At 46.6% G+C, this 26,587-nt stretch overlaps 1 protein-coding gene across 1 annotated transcript in view; it reads right to left on the bottom strand.

The window, feature by feature from the left end:
* Nucleotides 1-10,454: 10,454 nt before the first annotated feature.
* Nucleotides 10,455-26,587, bottom strand: part of LOC118791962 (protein jagged-2-like) — a 39,886-nt gene continuing 23,753 nt past the window's right edge. Inside the window, exons 6-26 of the mRNA XM_036549559.1 lie at nucleotides 25,081-25,211; nucleotides 24,725-24,844; nucleotides 24,500-24,613; nucleotides 23,248-23,361; nucleotides 22,152-22,265; nucleotides 21,666-21,712; nucleotides 21,122-21,295; nucleotides 19,349-19,505; nucleotides 18,895-19,059; nucleotides 18,613-18,726; nucleotides 18,408-18,521; nucleotides 17,995-18,108; nucleotides 17,495-17,611; nucleotides 16,614-16,641; nucleotides 16,436-16,521; nucleotides 15,871-15,984; nucleotides 15,430-15,545; nucleotides 14,380-14,631; nucleotides 13,801-13,932; nucleotides 12,738-12,885; nucleotides 10,455-11,632 (exon numbers count right to left, since the gene is read on the bottom strand). Of these exons, the coding sequence (XP_036405452.1) occupies nucleotides 11,163-11,632; nucleotides 12,738-12,885; nucleotides 13,801-13,932; nucleotides 14,380-14,631; nucleotides 15,430-15,545; nucleotides 15,871-15,984; nucleotides 16,436-16,521; nucleotides 16,614-16,641; nucleotides 17,495-17,611; nucleotides 17,995-18,108; nucleotides 18,408-18,521; nucleotides 18,613-18,726; nucleotides 18,895-19,059; nucleotides 19,349-19,505; nucleotides 21,122-21,295; nucleotides 21,666-21,712; nucleotides 22,152-22,265; nucleotides 23,248-23,361; nucleotides 24,500-24,613; nucleotides 24,725-24,844; nucleotides 25,081-25,211 (2,941 nt within the window). The 3' untranslated portion in view covers nucleotides 10,455-11,162. The remainder of the gene's footprint in view (nucleotides 11,633-12,737; nucleotides 12,886-13,800; nucleotides 13,933-14,379; nucleotides 14,632-15,429; nucleotides 15,546-15,870; nucleotides 15,985-16,435; nucleotides 16,522-16,613; nucleotides 16,642-17,494; nucleotides 17,612-17,994; nucleotides 18,109-18,407; nucleotides 18,522-18,612; nucleotides 18,727-18,894; nucleotides 19,060-19,348; nucleotides 19,506-21,121; nucleotides 21,296-21,665; nucleotides 21,713-22,151; nucleotides 22,266-23,247; nucleotides 23,362-24,499; nucleotides 24,614-24,724; nucleotides 24,845-25,080; nucleotides 25,212-26,587) is intronic.

The raw sequence follows: 26,587 nt of genomic DNA on the forward strand, positions 1-26,587 counted from the left end.
GTAACCTTTCTGTTATGTATCTGTGTCATGGTATAAAATGTGTAACCTTTCTGTTATGTATCTGTGTCATGGTATAAAATGTAAAAAAAAATCTTCTGTACTAACCCTGTCTCTATGTTGCAGGTTTTGCTTGCAGATTTCTGTTTTATTGTTGCAGGATATACAGGAGCATGGTACTGTAAATAATTAATTTGCATTCCTACTGCGATCTTTTGCCTATGAGGAAGTCAGCTAAACCTGATTGATGAACTAATTTTAAGTCGCTGAATAATCAAAATAAAAGGATATGCAAACCAACACAGGAACAGCCATGAATTCATGACTCTCTGACAGTGGTACAGGAACAGGGCTCCTAACGCAAAGGCTGCCAGTTCAATTCCCAAGTGTGCCCTTGGGCAAGGCCTCAGAAATTATCTTGCTGTTTAAATGGATAACCTGAAAAAAATGTGAAATATGTCAGTGGCTACAGATGAAAGCATCTGCCAGTCTAACGTAATGTAAATCACTGTAGGCCACACTATCAAAGGCATGTCCCAACCAATACAGGAAAGATGCAATCCAGTATTGCTCATTAAGAAATCTTGGTCTCTACATGCTGCCTCTTTAAGCATATGATTACAGGTGACACCTGGGCCCTGCAATTTCAACTGCACCCTCAGATTATATATTCATACAGCTGTACGCAATGTTTCAAGTGAGTGTTTGATGAAGAGTATATATTTGTTTTAGAAGACAGCCTTGTTCAGGAAAACTTATATCATAGCAATAAATAAATAATATTTATGAATAGATTATGGGCTAAGTACATTGCTCAAGGATACAACAGCAGTCACCCAATATGGGGCTTTGGCATGCAATTAAGTATTAGATGGATTTTTGTCCTTTTCCATGTGAATAAAGTGAACCTTTTTCTTCCTACACATGCTCAGACAGAGGAGAATTAGCACAATAGCAGCTCAAACTCTGAGTAACCCACTGAGCCACAGGCACTGAACCAACATTTACATGGGGAAATACTTACTGGAAGGTGTGGTGTTTGACATGACCTGTCAGTCATCACAGACAGGTTGCCAAATGTTGACCCCCAGGCTTGTAAAATGGTTACAGTGGGGTTTGTCCTTCCATAGGCCCAACTGGGAAGACCTTTATTTGGTACCACAGTGAATGGGTAAGGCAGACACCAATTTTATCATTGTTAGTCTTTTGATCATGGAATGGCAGCAGATAACTGACAAGGGGGCACCTGGGAAATGGAGTTTCACCTTTGCCACGAATGATGAAATCACCTGGCCAGCACTTGTATTTACAGAAAAGAGACAGAAGTTGCAAAGTGAAACGCACTGAGCTGACCACCTGGTCGCTGTATTAAGAATCTGTGGTGCCATAGCCTTGCGGCCTCCCTGGGTCTCTTTGGATGGTGGAACACTGTGCACCTCTCACACAAGGCCACCTGTCATCCTTCACCTCCACAATTGATCCAGTCAGCAGTCCAGACTGACGAAAAACTGACGATTACCTTTTCTAATACCCCAGGAAAAGCACAGCCTGCTCTTTATTTTTGTCACCCCCCTCCCCTCAGCCCTCCATCACATAGGAGGGTTCTAGAAGGATGGCTCGGGCAGAATGCTACCCGATCCCTGCAGGCAATAATACCATGCTCCCGGGCTGTGGAGGACAGAAGATTGATCTCAGCTGGAGATTAGGAGAGAAGATTAATGCCTCACAGGGGCAGACTGTCACGTTCTTGGGCTTTCAGTGTTGAGGTGTGGAGAGGTAGTTGTTCAGGGCAGGTGCATGTTCTTGAGAGCCTGGCGGGGAGGAAGCCCGATACGGTCAATCTAATTTACTCACCGGAGCAGCGGATGACTTGCGCGACACCTATTTCTGACAAGAGGCAGCAGAGCCATGGGGAAAGCGATTAAGAAGGCTTCCGGAACATTCTGTGCCAGATGTACTTGCAGACTCCCTGGGGGGTAAGAGGGGGAGAGAGAGGAGGGGGGCATGCTGAACAGGTGCTCTACAATCTACGGAAGAACTGCATAACAAACTCCTTACATTGTATGCGTTAGAGTGGATGAACTGGGGAACCACCTGTATGAGGAAATATGGAGGAACCATACACTGGGGAATGATTAAATGGCACTTTTCTGTTGCAAAGATGAGACTCAAGTACCTATCTTCTGTAAGAGCAAAGGCAGCACTGGGAAAAACACATACAGTGGCAAAGAGCTGTGTAAAACTCACCATCCTAAAGACATTTATGAATATTTAAGAATATTGTATGAGTTGAATAACCCGCATAACCTTTCATCTACAAAAGAGTCAGGAATTGAAATATTGGTCATTTAAATTCATCCGCACCAGAAGCGTGATGATCATGTACTTGCATTGGCATTTAAACTAAGTCCACCAATGAAAGCACAGGCATACAGGTTAGTCTTATAATTAGGTTAATCTGCCTGATCCTGAAGCTCTAAAGATATCAATAAAGTGCAAAATGGGTATTACAACGCATCAGTGTAAATATTATATGTATAGGAGCTTATGAGTTTGGCGACAAAATTCAGGGAGATGACACCTGGATGACATATTGCAATAAGGGGCACATGCCAGGGGCATCCAATCCGACGTCTTGTCAAGACGACAGCCATCAAACACGGCTCAAGTTTCCTCTGAGTGAACGCTACTGCCACGTTTCATTTTCCACTTTTACTCAACAGCTGCACAATTACACAATCTTTGAGTTTAAGTGCTTGAGACAACGTTATTTTGAGAGAAAAGATTTGCGGCACTGCCATCCTCATCCAATAATCCAAAGAGGTTGCTCTCTCTTTTCGGCTCACCCGTCATACATTACCATATACACTCCCTGGCAAAAAAAAAAAAATGGGCCAAGCCCAAAATGGCAAAACATTAAGCCTTTAATGGTCTTTATAACAAATCATTGGTCAGAAAATTAGCAAGTATTATACAGATACACTCCTGAGACCTTCTGTGCCACCATTTGCTCGTTAACTTTTGTTACAGTGAATTTTTTGGGAGAAAGCTGGAAACAGGAAAAATCACTTATATAGTGTTCTTGTACACAAAGGTAAAATAATTGATAATGATTAAAATGTTTGATATAAAATTCACGTCTGGGTGTACAGAATATCTTCTGGGATGTTTTTTTTCTGAAAACATAAGTCATTATTTGGTGATCTGCCACACCTAATGCAGTCCATCAAAGGCCCGATAACGAGCTCAAAGTTGAGCCAGGAGTGATAGAGCAGGGAGAGATCTACAATATGGAGTGTTGTGAGTCCCAAGGTAAAGGAATGAGAAAATCTACTCCAAAAAAGCAAAATATCATGCAGGGGTTCCTGTCTGAAATCGCATAGCTGGTCTTCATCAGGCCAACTGTAGTTATGCTGAAATTTACAAGACCCTAAAGGCAGAGAAAATCCCTATTTCTCTATCAGCTATTATGAGAATAGGTCAACGCTTTGAAACAACAGGTGATGTTGCCAGAAAGAAAGGTTCTGGAAGGCCCAAAGCCACATCATGCAGGGATGACCACCTGCTGAAATGTACAGTTCTCAAAGACAAGAAAAAAGCCTACAAAAATTGTCAGAAGAATTCAAGACCTCAGACAACAAGACTCTTTCAAGAACAATTACCAGAAGATTGTCTAATGCAGGTTTTGTGTCTAGAAGATGTGTTAAAAAGGCATTGCTGTCTGAGAAAAGCATCAAAGACAGAATGAAGTTTTTGGAAGAATATGGAGGTGTCTTCGAAGAGGTGTCTTCAAAGACCTGGTGAGAAATACAATATTGAATGCATCTCTACCACAGTTAAGCATGGAGGAAGAGGTGTAATGGTATGGGGAGCCTTTGCAAAAAGGCTTGCTTTCCACAATTGAAAAGTTGTTTTCTAAAGAAGAACCATCAGACATTATTTTTCAACAAGACCATCCTCCTGCCCACACTGCAAAGGCCACCAAGAAGTGGCTTGAGAACAAGACCTGGCCAGAGTCCAGATTTGAACCCTATAGAGAATATTTGGTCTCACATTAAACACAAACTAGCCAGGAAATGTTTTTCAACTACCCACCAACTGTTTGAAGCCATCAACGCTGAGTGGAACAATATTGACTCTTTCTTCTGTAAAAAGCTGTCTGCAAGTTTACCCTCAAGGCTTCAACGTTTAAAGAAATCACAGGGGAAAGCTATCCCATACTAAGTTACTTTATCTATATGTTTAATTCTTGCTAATTTCCTGAAAAGTGATTTGTTATTAAGACCATTAAAAGCTGAATGTTTTGCCATTGTGGGTTTGGTCCATTTTTTTGCCCAGGAGTGTATATAAACCCAAACTTTGCCCTAACTTGCCGCTGAACACTTACCTGTCAGGGAAAATGGAGCCACGAATACAAATGGTGCCCATGTAGCATCGTTGCGGAGTGAAATACAATACTGAGAGAGGAGCCCCGGGTGCGCTTCTCAAAAATGCACTCACGTGGTGTGCGTGTTCTTCATCAAAATGCATTATCATCTTTATTCTGCCTTCGTAGATTTTTTTTTTTCAGTGATTTAAATGCCCACACGCTGTGGGTTTATGTTGATCAATCTCTTGCTACTCTGTTAAAACTAGTAGGGGAGGTCCCGGGTTCTTGACCATGTGGGTAGAACAGTTACATCGAAATGTGTCCTCAGGCACAGCATGTGCACGTATTTGGTTGGTATTGTTCATGAATTCCAAGTGTTGTGAATTGTCATGTATGTACACCAGATATTCATGCCCCAACAACGTTTCCATATATTTGTGATTATATCCTGTACAAACACTGTATCCCGTTTAGCGTGTAAAACAATTGTCTCACAGCAACACGCAGAAAAAAAAAAAACAGACAGAGGTCCTATTGTCGGAGGTTTAGTTAAAAAGTAACTGTCAGACTTAGCAACTCAAAGTAAAAAATGGTGCTTGGCAGCAAAGCACCAATGCTGGGAATGCAGCATGTACTGTATATGTTACATGACAACTGTAGGGAATAACTACGGGGGGCATAACCACGGGTTGAGTGGACATGAATGTTACTATGCAAATCCTTAACACATCTCAATGAAAGTTAGAAGTGTTGGCTTTTATCTGTTGAACGGGTTACATGAGAACTGTAGATATGCAATTAGTGTGGTATAATCCGTTATAACAGACTAAAATACTGTAAACTGTACATTCTAACTGTATGTGTAACATTTCATGTTTTGGCGGCTCTGCGGGTCGCTAATCTGGCAGTGGGTCGTCTCCCCTCGAGGCCGCAAAGTTATGGCTTGGCAACACCTGTATCAGAGTAGCGGTATCTGATACGGAAAATTTGAAGACTCACTCGCCTCGATGTTGAAAAGCATTCACACGTGTATTTTTATGTTGAATTTTGGAAATGCTTTATTTATATTCATTTTTATCACTGCGACGTTTTGTATGAAGTTTACATTTCATTTAAGGTGATTTCCAGTTCTAGTCAATTGTCGATGCAAATGCAACTCATGGATCTGAGGAATTACATTCCACCATTGAATTGCGGGCATGGCGGTTCGCTCCTATGCGTCTTTTCAAACGGAGATGTCTATGAGCCAACATACACATTTTATTTTTGTTACTTTTTTATTATAATGGTTTAATGACAAATTGAAATTTTAAAATTACTATTCATTGTTCCGCGTTTGATACATTGTGCGAGCTATATATCTTTCTAGTAATGAAAACAACGTATAGGTCCGTATAAGTACGAGTATTTAAACGAGAAAGTGATTGGCCGGATGTGGTCTTCCACATGTGCACCAATTATATGTCCTACCTTCGTATTCAAATGAAATTTATTTTCTCATATAATATGATCCATGAGCGGAGGAAGGGAACCATCGCTTTTGGCATCTCGACAATTGCTGCGGCGAGACTCTAAAGTAAAGGCTCCAACCGTCCCTGCCGAGACGGGACTAACTCCGTGTGCAACACCGTGTTCGCCAGATACGCTTGACCGCGGCGAGCTACTCAAGGAATTCGGTGTTGGCTTTCAGGCGCGTCCCGGAAACGCAAGCAGAGACACCCCGGGGCTGGACGCTAGGAATACCACGTCCTTTGCCTCCGTCCTTTGGATTCTGTGCACCCGCTCTTTCTGTTAAACAGTCTCTGGAAGACGACAACGACATGATGTGACGAAAAATGGCCTCACGTTAACGGGCTATTCTGCCTCCTCGTGTAGTTCCTGTGATATATTCAAACGGGATAGAATGCATTGCCCGCGTGATTTTGAAGTCGCCTGTCTTACCTTACCTCTCAATACACAAAAATGGAGAATTCAGAGGCAGAATCATCTCACCTGGAGTAAACTCCATCAAAAGCATACGACCGTGTTTGTATATTAAAGCATGGATGTATGAACAAAGGAATGACTACAGGCCTCTCCATCACATGGGCTTGGAAGTTTGGTATCATACGTTTGGTAATATTACAAAATTTAATGCCTGTGACTATTGAATGAATTGATCAGATAACCTAAGAACCATATTTGAGTACAGTGTCCTTCAGTCATACTTTCATTCATACCCCGACTAACAAACAATATGAACAAAAACTGGTATATTTTCATATGGTACATATTGGACGATTTTGTGTTTAAAATAAAATTAAGAATGTTTTGTTAACCAGTATTGCACATAGCAAATTCTGTTCACAAATAATTTTAATCCAGAACACACAAGGGCTATAGGCTACTTATTCACACCTTTCAGTAATATTTACAACAAAATTTGACAGAACAGATTCCACACCAACATTCTGTTTATTGGACATTTAATAGAAGTTTCTGGTAGTATGTAGAGACATCCAAATGGTTCCTTTTTCCTGAGGTCTAAAATGCAGTTACACACAGAAGAGATTCAACAGTAGCATGCATGGTTAGTAAATGGTCTGCAATTAAATGGTCACTGACCTCAATGAATTGGAAGGTGGCCATCAAGGAATTCACAAAAAGCTGAATCTACCACTTGTAGCAAGACATTTAATGCACGTCTGTCTTGCCACCATGGGTTCAGTGGACAAGTGGTGAAAATTGAGTTTTGTAGACATCCTTATTAGCTATATGTTTGCCATGAAAACATGCAGTTTATGTTGAGAAAGAAACTGTTCTAATGTAAAAATACATTTTGGAGTTGTTTTGCATCTATGGGTCCTGGAGCCCTTGTTAAGACAAGAGAGATATGAACTCCAACATGTACTAGGACATTTTGGCCCAAAAACCTGATTCCCTCCATGAAAAAGCTCAAACCTGTCTGAAAATTGGCATTCCAGGATTAGTAATCCAAATTATTCATCTATATCTTCAAGGATATTGTTGGGCTGTTGACTCTATACTGTGACCCACAGGGACCATAGAGGTTATTGGGAGTGTTGGAATGCCAACTCTGAGCTGTGATCTGTCAGAGGTGATGTTGAACTGGGGGCTCCGAGTTGTGACCAGTCAGAGGCGGTGAGGGGGCGGGGAACACTGGGGCCCACCTCTACATGGCAGAACTGCTTTGGCGCTGTATCTGTGGGGCACAGAGGTACTCCCTCTGAGACAAGTCAATATTTTCAATATTTTTTCAGATTTGCGAAAATTTGTGCAACAAAACAACTTGAGTATGCTGTCTGCAGCATGAAATCCAACAGAGCCACAGTTTATGAGTGAGCGCTGATGAAGACACATTTGGGGCAACAGTGTAGCATAGAGGTACAAAGGACTCATTAGGAGCAGGGCTGATAACCGAAAGGTAGCAGGGGTGTAACATGAAAGGTTGCTGGTTCAGTTTCCTGCTGGGGCACTGCTGTACCTTTGGGCAAGGTACTTAACCCAGAATTGCCTTACTAAATATCCAGCTGTATAAATGGATAACATGTAAAAATTGTAACATATGTAAGTCGTTCCGGATAAGAGCACCTGTTAAATGACAATAAGGTAATATAATGTTTTTCCAATGAGGAAGTTGTTAGATGAGCACAAAATAAAACATCATTTCAAACTCCAGACGTCCTTCAAAAAGAACATTTGCAGTTCAAGCTCAAGAAAGCAGTTCACAAAATAAACACAAAAGATCTGAAGGACCTAGAATGGTTCTGTCAGGGGGCTGGTGAAAATGCCCACTGAGAAGCTCATAAGCACTACAGGAAGCACGTTATCAGCGTGATACATGCAATCAGAGGATCTACAAATACTAATTACAAGGATGTGAATATATGTGACCCTTGTGTTGTCTGGATTAAAATTAATTGTTTGGGAACAATCTGAATTTGCTATGCACAATGCTGTTAAGATTAAAGCATAACATTATTTCTAAGAAAAATGAAAGTTCCAACATGTATATTTGTTTTCTTTTATAGCCTTTCTTTTATCTGATGTTACTACGTGGTATGAATAAATATTGAGCCCACTGTATGTGTGCATATTTACAATCCATTAAATGTTAGAAAATATAGTCAAAACTTGACCATTTGACATGTTTGGACCAATCACTAAGATGTGACTGCTGTTTGGGAAGAGAAAAACAGCAAGCCCTCATTAAAGTTTCTTGTACTGGTTGAGTTCATTTAGAAAGTCTGCCCTTCTCCCTCAGCAGGATTACCTCACCCAGTTTGGCCCAGCGAAGTTTGGCACCATGGCGATCACACCCTGCAAGCATGACCCGTCAAGACCTCTGTGCCCCTGGCTCAAGCCCTGGCTCCGACCCGCTTTGACCGCAGCCTTGGGATGTGAAAGCCAACCCCGTGGTGTTCTGCCGGCCTGACACATTAGCGCCAGAGCACCCAGGGGAGCGAGGTGCTGCCTGCTGCTAACGGGTCATAAAATCCACATGAAATATTCAGAGTGGATCAAGCCACGAGAGCCCGGAGGCTGCTATTGGCCGGTGTCGAGTCAGCCCACAGCAGGAGATTGGGGCAGGGCTCCCATTGGCTGAGCTGAATCAGACTGAAGTTCCAGTATTGATCTGGTGTCGTCCTTACCTCTGGCTGAAGGTTTTTTGTTGTTTTTTCTTTTACTGCAAGGGCAGGAATGGGTGCATATCCAGACTACCACATCATTATCTATCACACTCCTAACTTTACTTATTCCCCTGACTGCCACAGAAAAAAGATTTCTTTCGACCTTTCTGGAAATAAATACTCACTTTTCCCCTGAAGAAAAGTGTAGTTTTGGAATATTTCCTTTAAGTCACTGATTCTCAATGCTCCTGGGGCTCCTGGGGCACATTTTCCATCTTTCCCTGCTCTACCTACCTGACTGAACTCATCAGTGGTACTTTTAATTAGCTGAGCACACCTGATTTCATCAAGAGCATGTCTAATTTCAATCAGGTGTGTTTGGAGCAAGGATAGATAGAAGATATGCAAGACAAGGGGGCTCCAGGAGTAGGACTGAGAAACACTGCTTTAAGTGAATACTAACATGGGTATGCTGGTCCAAGGTTATTGTAAATCACTGTGTAGTCCCCCTGTCTAGTTTTTTTTAACTTGTTATATTCAACACCAGCACACAGTGGGTTTCTGAAACACACCATTATAAAACGCTTTAATAGACTGATGTATTTTTAAGAACAAACAAAAATTCCACTACTCCAACCGAAAGACAGTGTATGGCCACTCCCCTCATCTTTTTTTTTTTGCATACAGTCTCAGCACTGACCATCTCCCAAAAATGTCCAGTCAGTTTACCAGCTCTTTACTGCCATATTTTTGTTTAATTCCTTTATTTTGTGTTGTCCCAAATACTGAAACAATATGCTGTCCAAAAGAAGCAATATTCAATATGTAAAAGAAAAAAATATTCAAAGATGCAAAGAAAATCATATTCACCAGCAATACCTCTGAGGTAGCCCGTGTTCGTTTCGGTGGCAGACAGCACCCCCAGTCAAAACCGGTACTGGAACGGCACAAACAGAAACACTCCGTGGCAAATACCGCTCCGTTCACGAGGTTGAAATCAGAAAGGCGGGCACTGCATACACGTGACGGAACGTCCCCTGTCATGCAACAGTTTAAACAGCACAGAGAGGCGCACTTCACCCTTCCCCACGAGAATCCCCCTCCCCGCGGATCTCTCAAAAAATCCTGAACAACAAAAGATGGTGGAGAAAACTCAGTAATGTCAGGATACACCTTAAGCATGACTTTTCTTCAAAAAAAAAAAAAAAATGAAATACTCATCGATTATATTCACACTCTGAGGAAGGGGAACGCTGTATGTTCTCTCTCAGCTCTTATAAAACATGCCTTTGTCAACTGGCATAAATAAAAGGAATGGGATTGTAAAAAAACAATGAAATAATAAACATGAGTAATTAATAATAACAATAATAATAATAATAATAAAATAAAAATAATAATAATAAAAAAGGTGTGACTTGTCTTAAGTTACTAAATTCAAATATACACAGCGACTCCTTTCTTATATACATATACACAAAAATTTAGTTTTTTGTTTGCTTTTCTTTTTGATCAAATACCTTTACAGCAACATGAAGATACGTAAGAGAGATGCTTTTCCCTTTGTGTGAGTGCTCGTTATAGGAAAACAGGTCTGAAGGCACTTGCAACCAACATAAATACTGCAGTCCTCGTGAACATCCAGCAACTCAATGTCAAAAGGCCACTTTGGAGGCAGGGGTCCTGCTGAGTACAGGTGGGCACGAGACAGGCAGTGGCATGGCGCATTCGGCAAGGGGGAACAGCTTTTGTCAATGCGTCCTTGAAGGCCGGTGGTCGGAAACCCGCCCCCCCCGACACTGCCCCCACTGCCACCTCCCACCCAGGCTGGAGGGTAGGAGGCCCCCTTAAAAAACAAAAAACAATCATCACCTGTAAACAAAAATGTCCCCTCTTTTTTTGCCTCTGTTTTTGTTCTTTTTTTCCCCAACACCATGCTGCAAATTTTAGGCCTCTCATCACCTCTGGCAAAAAAAGCAGCTCCTTTTAGCCGGCGCATAAAAAAATTATATGAATTATATGAAAACAAAAAACCTCCTCCCATGTGTCGACACAGAGTGCCCAAGTAATGAGGCTGCTTTTATGAACAAAAGTTTCGTTTTTTCTTTTGGAAATAGCGCAAGAGAAAAGTTAATCATTTGGGGATTTTGTGGTTGTCCTTTTGCTCACACGCAGAGCTCTTTGACACCTTCACAGGCACTGGCCACATTGACGTTTTTGCAGCGGTTGTCCTTTGGGCTGTGGGGTGTCCGGTGGGGCAGTTTGCCGATGGCCGCTGCCTTCGCCGGCATCACTGTGTTGGGGAGGCACTTGCGGGAAGGGCACTTGGCCACCTCCATCCGGATTCCCACTGGCTCCTCCTCCTCCTCTTCCTCCTCCTCCTCGTCCTCCCCCCCATCGTGAGTCCTGTCAGGGGAGGGCATGAGCTTCCTGCATTCATACTGAATGTCCCGGTTGTCCTTGTGCTGCTGGCCTGCGGGCCGCAGTGCCTCCCACTGGTTGTTGACACTCTCCTCGGCTGGGGTGTGGCCCCGCTCGCGAGCCTTCCGTCTCTTGCGTGTCCACCAGAGGCAGACAGCGAGGCAGAGGATCCACAGTGTGCTGAACACTGCGCAAAGGACTGGAACCAGGGGGTCTGGAGCCAGGGGGAGGGAGGGATGGGAGAGAGATACTTAATACTTAATCCTTAAATGTAAGATATTTCTCCTCCTTGCACATAGTTATATTTCACTTTTATTAGTATTATTACTAGAAATGTTCATTTGTGTACTTTCATTATACGTTCATTATACATTATACTTCCTATTATTCATTATTGTTCATTACTGAATTACTGTTACTAGTTAAAAATGTGTTTTTTCTTTGCATACTGCTTTGACAATATGAATGTGCACATTTGTCATGCCAGTAAATCACACTGAACTGAACTGAATTGAGAGAGAGAGAGGGAGTGGGGGAAGGGAGGAGAGAGGGAGAGAGAGAGAAAGAGAGAGAGAGAGAAGGAGAGATAGTGTATGTGCTCATATTTAAAAAAAATCCTCACAAATTCTCAAAAATTTCCCCCTTATGCAAAACAATGAAAAGCTGCAAATCTTGCTAGGGTAAGGACCAAAAGCCCAAACTGCAGTGCAGTACATTTCAGCCAGCCCTAGCCTGAGGAACAGTGAGTAACCACCAATTACTGTTCCAGTGACTTCAGTTTATGACTTAAATATTTTACATTTATGTATGTTCTTCAGTTTAAAATTTGCAGTCATTATATTTGTTATTTGTTCATTTTCTCTATTCATGTATTATATAATGTGCTTTGGAAATAATTACACAATGTATTTCATGCTAATGCTTAATGCAAGCACCCCATTATTTCATTATTAATGCCGGCTGTGGAGTGTGACAGCAACTGGACTGAATTCCTACCAATGATGGGTCTAGTTAGAAAGAATCCTACACAGCATCATACAGTTTGGCTACTGACACTCCTGCAAACCACTTCATGACCTCCACCACAAATTTAGTAAAAGCTGATATAAGTTGTAGTACACACTAAAAGGAAAGGAAAGTTTTTTTTGCTACATAATTGAAAAGTTTTGTTACCCAAAATGAGTTGGTGGTTTGGGGGTGTGGGAGAAGAGCTCTTACAATACCTCTGCCAAGAGGGGTTTTTTGTTGTGAAAAGCCATTGCATTACAGGGAGAGTCCCCTCCCCATGGCCAGAGCCAGCTCACCAGGCTGCCACTCACCCAGTGATGGGGGCACAGCGTGCGTCTCCACCTTGACCTCAATGACAGCCATCATGATGGTACTGTTGCGCCGCTGGGACAGCGCACTGACAATGGCACCCGCTGCCTCCTGGATCCGGCCAGGGTCCACCTCATCCTGCGGGAAGGACTAGGATTTTGGGGGGGGGGGGGGTGAGAGGAGGCAGGGTGTGTTATTACACCAAACCTTTGAAACAGAGCAAGAGATCCGCTCTCAAGTTCTTCTTTCTGGTTCTGTCCTGACCTCTTTCCCCTTTCCTTCATTTCCCCAAACTAAAATGCCCCCTCCTTTGTAGAAATACCTCCACCACTGCATGACATCCACGTTTAAAGGAAGTGAGGCCATGTCCAGTGCCCTCCCACTGCACCCTCCCTGATTGGTTTATAGCCCTTGGCAATCGCTCTGAAGGTGAGCCAACATTAAAATCCACAGCTGGAGGGAAAATGTCACATGGCAACATGTGTGTGTGTGTGTATGTGTGTGTGGTGTGAGTGGTAATGCTCCTCTCAAGCATCCTGTATAGAAAAAAATGTTTGGAGGAAATCAAATTTCTATCCATTAAGGGATTTATCCACTGCAGCCCAGAGCGTGGGTGGCCAAGCCAGTCTCGTCTGGGAGAAGATTTTTACTCGCCCCGGCTCACATACTAATGTGGTGCACTCCGTTTCTCAGAGCCAAACGTCAAACAGATGGAAGGCTTTATCTAGCATATCAAGCATTTATCTAAAGACCTGAGAAACTGGAGAAGAGGTTCAACACAAAATACCATTTCTGAAATGTGCCATCGCAGTGTATGCATCTTTCCGACCACTGAAAACATATGCATTCTATGCGTGGTAAAGAGAGGCCTCACTTCAAAGTCTTCAGCTCTGGTGCCTTTTGATCATAGGGTCATGCCATAAATCAAGGGTTATATCCAACAGATTACCAGTTAGCAATGGGCTGCAAAACACAGTATCCAGCAAAAATAAGCATAAAAGATGGGATAAGAGTGGTGAGTGTGCATGCGTGTGTGCGAGAGCATGTGTGCACGAGGGGACTTACAATGGCCACCTCTACGGCATCGGGGTGGGAGTAGGAGAGGTCACACAGCAGGAGCAGGGTGCGGTCTTGGGCCAGGGTTCGAGTGGCAGGCAGGTAACGTAGCTCCATGCAGATATTCTCCACCATGGTGCCCTGCAATCAATCCACAGAGAGACCAGACTGAGCTGCTACAGCCCAGAGAAGGAACTTAACTACTACAATCCAGAGACTGGACTGAACCAATACAGCCCAGAGACTGGACTAATCCACTATAGCCCAGAGACCAGACTAAAACACCACAGCCCAGAGAGAAGACTGAGCTGCTACAGCCCAGAGACCAGACTGTGCTCCCATGGCCCAAGGGCTCACACATTGAGGAAGGCTAGATTTAACACCCACACTGATTGCCTGTCAAGGACATCTGAATTTACTCTTATTCTAGAGTTTGGCTTTGGCCCCAGAAAAGCTAACCAGTGAAGGAAAAGTGCAATTAAGCATATTTCCATAAAAATGTGGTAACCATGGTTGTGTGTCTGGTACAGGCCCTCCTCTTGGATGGACCCAGCTCAGCACAGGTGCAGGTGCCAGGGCAGTGCTCACCGGTGGCACTTTGTCCCTACTGAAGATGAGCGTGATCCGAGCGCAGTGGCCATCCAGGTAGCCCGTGTTGGGCTCACACCTGGTGTTAACGGGGACCACAGGCTCAGGCGAGGAGCAGACCCCCCACCGGTGACAGGGGGTCGAGAAACAGGTCAGGAAGGGGTGCTCAAGGCACTCCCGCCCCACTGGGCAGGAGTGGAGCTCACCGCCCGGCACCCCCTGCAGGAGACATGGTCGACGCCCGCACAACACCTGTGTGTGGACATGAAGAAGGTTGTCATGTCGAAATCCAGATAAAATGAAGGGATCTATAGGGATCTACAGGGACCTAAAGGGATCAAAATGAACGAGGATCTGAATGATCTGTCTGTTAGGGTATGAAAAGGTTTCCAACAGGGTAGCACCACTGCACTGATGAGAGTAGTCAGCCAAAATGTTAGAATCTTTTAATGTTCTAAATCCTCATCTTTATGAAATTCTGCTGAGCGCAGATTTTTTAAGAATGTGGTTCATGAACAGGGCTTGTTACCACAAGTTCAATAGCATCCACACCCGCCAATGTGCCCCTGAGAAATGTACTTAACATAATTTGATGGAGATAAGTATATTCTGTATAATAGATAACATGGAAAAATGTAATGGTTGCAAGTCTCCCTGGGTAACCAGTCCTAATAAACCATTACAACAAAATATATTTACACATGCAGGGAGGAATCATATTTAAATATAATAACATTGTAAACAAGGGTCTGTGTGTGTGTGTGTGTATGTGTGTGTGTGTGTGCATGCACAGTATCTGATACCCCCCCCAAAGATTCCAAGTCTTCTAATTTGGGGAATATCACCTGTGGGAGAGCTGTGTTGAAACTGTTTGTGTAAACGGCCCCATTCTGACCCAGACGGGTCCAGACCACACAAAGTGCTAATGCTGTTGGGGACTGGGCTGACGATGTTGGTGTGAGGTTGGGGGTTTGGTTGGGGTTGTTGTGCAGCTTAGAGGGGATGGGGCTGGGGATGGTGTGGCGGTGTGGTTTGACAGGGTGGAGTTACCTTGGTACAGCCCACTTTGCCGTTGATACACTGACAGGCATTGCAGTCCTCCTCCCACCGTGTGCCATGTGGAAACTGCAGCCCAGCGTAGCGACACGCCTTCCCAATGCCTATGACTGCACGGCACAGCAGAGGACGACAGCCAGGAGTGTTACACACTCAACCAGTCAAAGTCTGTATTGTCTGTATGTCTGTCCTACACACTCAATCACCTGTAGGCCTTATTTTACTGTGTGCAGACCTTATTTGACTGTTTTACTATGTATAGGTCATATTTCTTGTATAATCCATGACAAATAATCTCATAATAACCTATTGATGTCAGTCCCATCTGTGTCTGATGTGATGCAATTGTCCAGTGATGTGAAAACCTGAAGAGCCAATGGGCAGCAACATGGTGGCAGGATGCGGGGCTCTGGCTTTCCCCACCCACATACTCACACTCCTGGCAACGAGGCCCGGTCAGGCCCAGCGGGCAGATGCAGTGGAAGCCGTTGATCTGGTCCATGCAGGTGGCGCCGTACGCGCACGGGGAGGACTGGCACTCATCGATGTCTGATTGGAGGAGAGAGGAAGGCATCGCTACATGTGTGCAACATGGTCACGGTGCCACCATCATTGGCGAGTTGCGCAGCTACTATCTCTTGCATAACTGATAATCAGGGATAATCATATGGCTGACCTCCCCCCATTTTAGAGGTCAGGCATCAGAGGTTGGGTGTTGCCTCCCCAGGTTATGAGCACTAAGTAGTTTCACTGGTCCACAGCTCACACACACATCCCCATCCCCTGCCCATTCTCTCCGCCCACCTGTACACCCTTCCCACCAACTACTTATGATCCCTGCTCCTGTCCCACCCCATACACACCCTGCACACATATACCCAACATGCCCCCACCTCTTGCCTCCTCCCATATAGCCCCCATTCCCTGCCCACACAACACTCGGCCCCACCCTGTACACCTCTGCCCCTGCCCCGCCCCTGCCCTGCTCTCAGATACTCACTGATGCGGCAGTCGGGGCCGGCGAAGCCGGGGGCACACTCGCAGCGGAACCAGTTAACCCCATCCACGCACACCCCGCCGTTGTAACTGGAAGAGGAAACATGCAAGCCTGCTCAAGACAAAGCGCTACACCAAGCCCTCTAAACTCAAACGACCACTTAAAACTCTCTCTCGCTTACCAGGGGTGAGGGCTGCAGTCATTGGTGTCTGTGGAGGAAAGAAAGGTGTATTTACCAATTACAATTACAATGTATTCCATTTACCCCCCCCCCCCCCCCCCCAACCCCGTGAATAAGACTAGCATTCCCCTGGCCATGGAGGTGTGGCGTTGCAGTTAAGGAGCTGGGCATGAGTGAGGAGTAGAGGACTGAGTGGGGCGTGGTATTTGCAATCATCACTAACGCACTGCATCTGAACTGCTCGTAACTTCATTTGTTTGGCACCTGTCCATATTTTATCCAGCTTACACTGATAACCTTGTGCTTATTGCCTGTTTTTGCGGCTAAATGGATGGATGGAACTGAGGAAAAGAGCTAAAGTTATGAGTTATTTTATTCTTGTGTTGCATTGCTACTTACGGCTGTTTTTCCAGTAATATGTCCAGATATATATATATATGTTGAGAATCTAGCATTACATGCATTTATGGTTACTCAGCAGAGCATTATCTGCTCTCCGGCTGCAGTGCACAGTCCAGAGGGGAAGAGAAGAAGACTGAGCAGAGCTCTGGGTCTCCTGTGAGTCTGGGCAGGAGCAGAAATGCTCTGCCCCACTGCAGCTCATATTGAAACACAACCAAGATGTGTCACATATACCCTCCTCCCCAAAAAAGAAAGGAAGGGGAACCACCTATATTTAATGTTTCATAGATAACAGGAGAGACAGAGAGAGAGAGTGAGAGGGAGAGAGAGACAGAGGGGGATAGAGACAATGAGAGATGGAAAAAGAGAGAGAGAGAGAGAGAAAGAGAGTGAGAGAGAATGCTACAGGAAAGCAAAGAGAATGTGCCTGTGAGCTAAGCTGGCTGAGCTGGCACATTCTCACATGGGCGTGGTCTTACTCTGCCCGCAGGTGGGCCCCTCCCAGCCATCCTTGCAGATGCAGGTGAAGGCATCACCCCCACCCACGCATGTGCCCCCATTCTCGCAGGGGCTCGACGCACATGTGCTGTTCTTGGCTGAAATTCAGGGGGGACAGAAAGGGTGTGAGTGTTACATGTGTTCACATGCAGCCAGATCATACATTTCTCATCAGCTCCTAAGAGATGATTAAAAGGAGGATCCTACGGGTTGACTCAGTTTATTCCCTCCTCCGGCTTTGTGGTTTGCTCTTTGACATTTTCACACAGAACTATTCATGAACAACTGAGCGCTAAGCTCGCAACAGCCTGTGCACTCAAGTGAGAGCATTTAGTCCCACAGTGCACAAGGACAGGCACATCACCTTGATCCAATATTCCCAAAGGTGCCCAAGAGAGTCACGATTTGTTCCAGAGGCACAACAAGCCTACAATATCCTTCCATGTTCTTAGCTACTCCCCTTCACGTTTGAGAGACTCACCTGTGCTGCAGGTGCTGCCCCCCCACCCTGGTGGACAGGCGCAGTGGAAGGCATCACCATGGTCATAGCAGGTCCCCCCATTTCGGCAAGAGCTGGCATCGCACTGGTATTCCCCTGCCCGGTGCACACACACGTGTGTCAGGCTCACACATGAGAACATGTGCATGCACACCCAAACTCACACTCTCCAATACGCACACATGAGGGCACACACATGCACACGCACATGCACATGCACAGATTGGAAGGTCAAGACAAAGGGTGTAGGCAGGGCTTCCTCATGCACTCATTTGCATCTGTGGAAAAACAGGGGACACCAAGGGGAGAGAGGGGGCGAGAGAGCAGGGCAGGGCAGTGGGAAAAGCAGGGCGGGGCAGTGGGGGACACTAGGGGAACACGAGGCGGTCACTCACGCGAATGGCAGGTTTTCCCCTTCCAGCCATCGGCACACTCGCAGTAGAAGTCGTTGACCAGGTCCACGCAGTGGCCGCCGTTCTTGCAGGTGTCTCGGCTGCACTCGTTCACCTCTGACAGGGAGGAGAGAGAGGCTGTCAGGGCGGGCGGAGTCGGGCAGGACAGGGGTGGGGGCAGAGGGACGGAGTCAGACCACCCACTCACCAAGCTCACAGAGGTGGCCCTCCCAGCCATCAGGGCAAAAGCACTGGAAGGAGTTGACTCCGTCGATGCAGGTGCCCCCGTTTCGGCAGGGGTGAGCCACACAGTCATTAATGTCTGAAGGGGGGAGGATAGAGAGAGGGGAGAGGATGGAATATACTTTTGTTTCTAGTAGGAGTTTCATATTCAAAGCCAACCAAACCATAGTATGCTTTGTAACTTTGTGAAACACAAGCATTTGTTTTTTGTTTTATGTTGTACACTAAATTCTGGCGAGGGACGTACTCTCGTGGCAGAAGGCCCCGGTGAAGCCCGGCTCACAGACACATGTGAAGTTGCCAGAAGGCTGGCTGACGCAGTGCCCGTGGGGGCCGCACACGATGGACGACACGTACCGGACAGCCTCACCGGACATGTTGGCTGCCATGGCGATTGTGCAGCTGTCAATCACTGAAGGAAACACACAAAAAACAATGTTGAAAAACATTCTATCTGTATTCATCCAGCATGGATATCTACTGCAGCAATTCGGGTTAAGTACCTTGCACAAAAGTACAGCACAACAGCAGTGCCCCATCTAGAAATCAAACCTGAAACACTCAGATTGCAAGCCCAGCTCCTTACCTGTAATGCCATACTGATGACTTTTATATGTATAAACGTGAGCACTGATTCCACTGGTCTCATGGTGACAGTGACCCGCCTATCTCAGCCAATAGGAGGACATTCTGCCCCTTACCTTCGCACGGGGTGGTCTTGCAGTGGTCCTTCAGCTCAGAGCAGTTCTTGCCCTCATAGCCCTCTGGACACGCGCAGTAGTAGTCCCCGGTCAGGCTGTGGCAGGACGCCCCGTTCTGGCAAGGGCTGGGGTCGCAGGGGTTCGGGCGTCTCCTCACCTTCAGAGAGAGAGAAAGAAAAAAAATGAAAGAGAGGGACAGAGAAAGAAAGAGAAGTACACGAAAAGGCCAAGGCTTTCCTCTACACCCTGGTGAATGCAATGATGAACAGGTGGCTATGACAGCCTTACAAAATGCAATTAAGGAAAACTATATGTGCTGAATATCTTCACACCAAAACTCCTACGCTTCCTTCAGGCATTCAAGAGTCAGTGTTAAGCAAAACCAATATTCTCAGCACCATGCAGTGACTGCGTCTCCATATTACCCATTTCTGCAGTCTGACATCATCAAAGAAGGACAAATTCTCAACTAAAACAGGAAACCCCAATGAAGTAAAAACCATTGGTACAGGTATAGCCGTCTAAGGCAGCCCTACTCAGTTCAAAATTAACCAATCTGGAGCAGCCAACAGGATCAGGTGTGCTCTTCACACATTCTAATGTGCTGGATTTGGCTAAGGCAGGACAAGGATTTAGCCTAAATAAGAATCTGGACCTGGTTCTAACACTGCCTAGGAAAACAACAGACATCAAAGCTGACGATGGCTGTGCTGTGGTAACGAGACGTTCTCCGCGAGATGAACCTCCCTTCCTCAGACTTACAACCAGCACTGAAAGCACAACAAAAAACTTTGCTTAGCAAGATGCTGGAAAAACACCCCAAACCTCCCACATCGTTCCTTCATTATGACACTTATGACACTCATTATGTCACATTCTGTCTTTCGTGTTTGAAACTGCTGTTGGAGCCTCAACAAGAATGAGACAATGTGACTGTATTACATCAGTGGAGGAAACTTGCCTTTTTCAGCCGTCTTTTGACATAGCATTGTGAGCTCTGGCTTCCTGACCTCTTAGCTGGTCTTTGCAGAGTGATCGCTTGTGCAAGAAATGCACATTAGGCTACCATCCCAGTGAGTGTCCTTTTATTGGCTGAGTTTAATTTACAACTCCAGATAGAAGGAGATAAGTCATTATATGCTACCTTATAAGCCAATGTACTAAAAAGGTGGGAACATTCCAACAGCAACCTGCAGTTACCTGCCTTTCCCCCACAGCATGTGGCTCATCATAGAGAAAACAGAGCAAGATACCAGTCACGCTGAAACTAGTAGTGAGAGCAGAGCTGCTAAAAGAGTTAGCAGACGTTATCAGCTCAAGAAGGAGATGTAACAACTCTGGTGCAATCGGCTGGACTGTTTGTCTGGACTTCCTTTAGTACACTTATTTTAGTGAAGGGGTGGCAGTGAAGGTTTGCCTTTTTTCAGCCAGAGCCCTGGAGTGGGGTGTCACTTTCCGGGCGAGGAGAGGGCACCAGGCCAGCGCGGCACGATTAAGAGGCACTTCATTCACGGCTGCTCTTATTTTTAGTAGAGGCTGTGAGCCAACATGCGCCTGGATCCCCAACAGAGCCCACAGCTCCTTTTTATAGTGCGCATGCCTGCCCACTGCCTGGCGATGAGCAGGCGACAGTGTAATCACCTGTCGCAAATAATGTCAGGATTTCTGCCCATCGTTACGGTACATCCACTCTGACAGGTGGGGATGATTCGGTTCGGTTTGGACGTCCCCACCCCCCTTCTGTGAAAAAGCACAGTGCTCCCTCCCCCTCACCTGGCAGGTGGGACCAGAGAACCCTGGCTGGCACTCGCACACAAAGCCGTCCAGCACCTCGTGGCACCGGCCGCCGTTCCAGCAGGGGGAGCTGGTGCACTTGTTTCGCTGGATCTCGCAGTGTTTACCCACAATCCCCGGCGGGCACAGGCAGCGGTACCCTCTGGGTCCCTCCTGTGAAGACAGGAAACCACTGAGGACCCCATGGGCACAGACCATACCCCACGACACTACATTACATTGTGTTACATTTTGCTTGTAATGCTACTGTGCTGCTCTTTTCCAGTGACTTCCATAGCTCATAATATTTACGTTTATCCATTATTACAGCTGGATACTTACTGAAGCAATTTGGGTTAAGTACCAAGGGTATATCAGCAATGCTCCACGGAGGTATCTAACTGCCTCCTTAACCGCTACCCCACATGCTAAGCTACATCACAAAAATCTGGTTAAATTAGTTAAATGGCCACTCATCAAAGGATACACTTGCCCAAACTGAAAGGGACCTCCTCCACAGACCAGATGAGGTGGGGGGGCTTACCTTACATGTGGCCCCATTCCGGCACTGTCCGCGGCAGCTGTTCACATCTGCATTTGTGAGAGGGAGGAAGGATTTTAAGACAGGACCGCATCAAGGAGAATCATAGAGGAACATGCACGTGCGCACATTCCAGAGGTGCCAGTCGGACAGACGCCACAGAGCGGTGGGTTAGTTTGGAAAGAGGAATGTGAGTCCAGCCTTCAACACAAAGCATGGTTCTGTTAACCACATGCACAAGGAGCCTTCATGTTTAGTGCCTAAACCATGCGTGTGCACGCTTCCAACTTTGGAACTATTATTGATTTATTTGGCTTATACTACATACAGGAACCTAACATCCTGAAATGAGTGCAGAGAGTGTTAAACAGTGATTTGAACGATCACAGTGATTGCAGTGATTTGAGAGCACAGGTGCACAGGTGTGGCGACAGGTCTCAGATGTTTCCATGAGAAAGGAAGAGCGCCATGGCAACGGCCGATACTGACTGATGTCACAGTTCTGTCCCGCCCATCCATGAAAGCAGTCACAGTGATATCCACCAATCAGGTTTTTGCAAGAGTAAGCATTTAGGCAGGGCTTCCCCACGCACTCATTAGCATCTGTGAAAAATAGAGGACACCGAAGGGGGAGAGGCAGCAGTAGAAAGAAAGAGAGAGAGAGAGAACAGGAGAGAAGGAGAGAAAGAAAGAGAGACAGAACAACAAAGAAAGAGAGACCTGAAAACAAGCCTCCGAGCCCAGCACGAGGAAGGGCACTCCCCACAAAGCTTGCCCAGGAAGCCACACCCCTGGTTCCATTAGCACCCAATGCACAGGAGGCTAACCCAAGACATCAGCAAATTGGAATGAATGTATTTATTGCTGCCTCAGGTATGGCCCCACAAGTTTCACTCCCTGCAAGGCATAGCTGTTTCCTCTGAAAGCTCACCAGCTGGTGTATGAGCACAATGACAGACATAAGGAGACACTGTGGGTGGGCCTTTAGCCCTTCCCCAACTGCAGGGAAGTCCACAAGCTTCACTGTGGGGGGTTAAATATTCGGGGAGGCCTGATCAATGTGTGTATCATTCTGATGCACACCTGTTCTATAAGTACACCCAAGAGCACCTGTGTCCAGGTACCATCTGAAAGGCCTAGTGCACTGCCCAATGATAGGGTCAGTTTAGGCTCAGGCCCTGAAATCAGGCTTGTTTACAGGTTGCAAACCTCTTCCTCTCTGGCGCTGCCTCCCGAACGAATCATACCATGGTTACAGCGATAGCAATAAAAAGAAAGAACCTCCACCAAGTGCCTGTCGTAACCATGTCTGCACCCAAAGATAACCCCCTGTTGGGTTAAATTTACTCCCACAGCTAGCAGTTGCTGGGACATGTATTATTAATAGCTTTACTCCAGTCACCTGGATTGTGTTACCAACAAAATCCAGCTTTACCCATGCAGCCCAATCAGATTAGAGATAGTAAGGGCTTACTACACACACAGACACACACACACACAGGCATGCAATTCAAAGAAGATCAGCGCTCACATCCGACGACCCTGCCCCCCACATCCTGAGCCCACCCCTGCACCCCACCCTCACCTAATTGGCAGGTCTTCCCCGCCCACTGTGGGGGGCAAAGGCACTCAAAGCCGTTCTCTCTGTCGATGCAGATCCCGCCCTGGGCGCAAGGACTGGAGGCACAGTCATCCAAGTCTGAAATAGGAGAAACAGGAGATTGCAACAAACACACACACACACACACACACCCCAAACGACACTAAAACACTGTACACCACTCCTCCAAACCAAATGCCAGTCTGTATAGGGGTTTCCATTAGACATTTTGCAGTCTGTTTCAAGCACAGCCCTCGACATGGACAGCAGTAGGGCTGATCCCAGATCTGTAAACTCTATAGATACTAAATTATATCCTAGAAATTGGCTGAGTTTTCAAAGCACAGAGGCTGATTAGCAACCTACTCAGGGCTAGCTGGCTCACTGAGGTACATACTGCTTGTGGTAGCACACAGAGGCAGGCAAGGTGCTGGTTTAATACATTTAAATCAACCCTTAAGCCTGTTTGGAGAGCAAGAGAACTCATCTCTGGGCTGTTATACTGACCCAGTGGAAGAGCTGCACTTAAGTCTGCCTTACTCTTGAGTAAAAACATCATTCTGCCTTCATGCTCTAACATGACTGGAGTTCGCATAATCCAGGGCTGGCAGATCACCTCTGTTCAGGGTGATCCTGTACCTCTGATAAAGATCCAAACAAGCACAAAGATTATCTACTCTGGAGAGACTGAGGGAAAAGGATGAAGTACAATCTTCATGACTCCATTGCTGAAGGGGCAATTGTGATAGGAGGACCCTCTTTGCCGTGATGATGTGGTTTCAGACACTCACGTGCCATAGGGATGTTGGGGCCCAGCACTGTGTGTGTGTGTGTGTGTGTGTGTGTGTGTGTACCTGCATGGGAGGGGTCCAGAATGACCAAAAACTTCACCCTTGCAGATTAAGGTGGACATAGAGGTTTTAAATAAAGCAGACAGCAGGTCATCTCAGGTGACACAGTGGTCCCAGTGTAAAAGGCCAGACCCAATCCAGGTCTCAGTCACAGCCAGTGCTGAGATTACCCAAATCCCCCTTCCCCCTCTTTTATCCCACCCCAGGACGGAATTCTGGAGAGGCACCCAGTTGCGTGGAAGCCCTGCCAGCACTTGAGAGGTGTGTCCGATACCGTGACTCTAGTGGAACGCTCATGGCGACACGCACTGTGTGTGTGTGTGTGAGTTTCTGTATATGTATGTGTTTATGTGAATGTATGGGGGGGGGGGGGGGGGGGGGCTCACCCTCAGCACATGTGGGCCCGCCCCACCCTGCAGGGCAGTGGCAATCGAACCCGGACAGCACTTCGTGGCAGGTGCCCCCATTGGCACAAGGCTGGGACACACAGGCATGCTCGGCTGCAGTGGAGACACCACAGAAAAACAAGACACCAGTTCAGGATGGGATGCCTCACCATGATCACTCGGCCAAGATGCCGGAGGAGCTGGGGGGGAGGAAGGACTGCTCACCAATCTCACAGTTCATTCCCGCATACCCCTCGGGGCAGGCACAGCGGTACTCATCCGGCTCCGTGTTCATGCAGGTCCCTCCATTGACACAGGGACGGTGCGTCCCGCAGTAGTTCAGATCTACACACAAATAGGCACACAAATAGACAGGTTAGGAGAAGCCAAACTCCAACCCCCCTCCCAGGATGCCGTGGTGCTTGCCAAACCCCTTTTTCAGTAGCACCCTTCACAGAAAGCACAGTAGGTTGCTGAACCCTACAGCGGAGGTTTCATGAAAACAAAATTTGATTGCAAGAAGGGCTTTTTTTGGGTGGGGGTTCTCGTCCCAGGGGCTGGGGGGACCAGGTGCGCTTCACCTTTGTCGCACAGCAGGCCGCCCCAGTTCTTCTCACAGTTGCACTGCCAGGGCTTGACACAGGTCCCGTGAACACAGCCCGGGTGGGGGAGGCACTCGTCACAGAACTGGCCCTGCCAGCCGTAGCTGCACCTGGATGAGACAAGGGCGGCAATCAGTGCAATCACCCCTGGGGGGTGGGGGGGTGGGGGGCGGTGTACGTAGGGTGGGTGTGTGCGTGCACATGTGTGCGTGCGTGTGTTAGCTGAGCATATTTCTGTGTATCCTCGTTGAAGGGGTGGGGGCGGGGCTAGGAGCACAGTTACACAGTGTTAGATGGTAAGAGGTCAGCTCAGTTGGTTTAGTGCAGCCCTCTGCTATTCAAAGGCCAGCAATACCCTGCCCCCGGCCACACCCCCCCAGTTGCCCCGTCGGTTCTCATCGCACTATTTTAAGCTCCCTTTCAACAGGACACGCCTGACCTAAGCTCTGGCAGCCGCTCAGAAAGGTGCAGGCTTTGTCGCTCCACGTTTGGCGGGAGCGCTTTGGACACATGCCCTCCGCACTCAGGCAGCCTCTCAAGCTGAGCCGCGGCAGAGCCGGGGAGACGCGGTAAACGGAGATCAAGGGCTGAACGCTAACCCCCCTCCAACGCGTTTGGCCTGGGGAGATCACGCAATGCTGTCACATTACAGTCATTTCACTGGTGCGGCATGCTCGATCGATTCCAGAGGCCACACACTCTCAAATCCAACGGCAGGTGCCAGAATGTAGGCACAGGCTGTGAGATGGGGACATGACTTCCTTTGATTCCTGTAATTCAGCAAATAGTGGGGTGCTTTTAAAACCACTCACCTGGCCCTCCCAAAAATTTCATCATTGCTGAGCATGTCCGTCCAGTCAGGTCCCCAAACAGCTAAGACGCATTCAGTTTCCCACTCTTAAGGCCGGTTCCCTCCACCCATTCACAAAAATAAGCAACTCTTCCCCTTTCCCCTGCAAAGGGACATATCAGATGTTGCTCACGGCAAGGGACCCATGGTCCTTTGCAGGTCCTGCTCTCATGTCTTATTTGTGTCTCATGTCTAATCAGCCCGGCCCGCCTTCTTGAACGCCTTGATGGAGCGGTCATGCTTTTTGGGTTCATATATGCCAGATATCATGCATTAAGCTGTGAATTACTCCTCAGCAAAATGGGACATGTGACATCACACAGGGAGCTCTCAGCAGCCAATAGGAGCTGACAGCACAGAGGGAGGGAGGGGCCTGGTCAAACTGGGTGGTGCTGTATCACACGTATCGCTGTTTCCAATGAACCAGGTCTCCGCCATCCTCCATCTTTCTTCTCTTTCCCTCTTTTATTGCATTCTGTCAGACCCTCTGTCTGTCTTTCAACTGATCTCTCTTAAAATACCCCCACACACACACCCAACACTGCAAAAATAGCCCACGTTGAAAACTAAGCGCGGATCTTCTTCCGAGCTCCTTTTGCCTCAATGGAGCAGTCCAGCATTCAGCATGCATGTAGT

Source organism: Megalops cyprinoides, chromosome 17, assembly GCF_013368585.1.
Source record: "Megalops cyprinoides isolate fMegCyp1 chromosome 17, fMegCyp1.pri, whole genome shotgun sequence".
Taxonomy (NCBI): Eukaryota; Metazoa; Chordata; class Actinopteri; order Elopiformes; family Megalopidae; genus Megalops; species Megalops cyprinoides.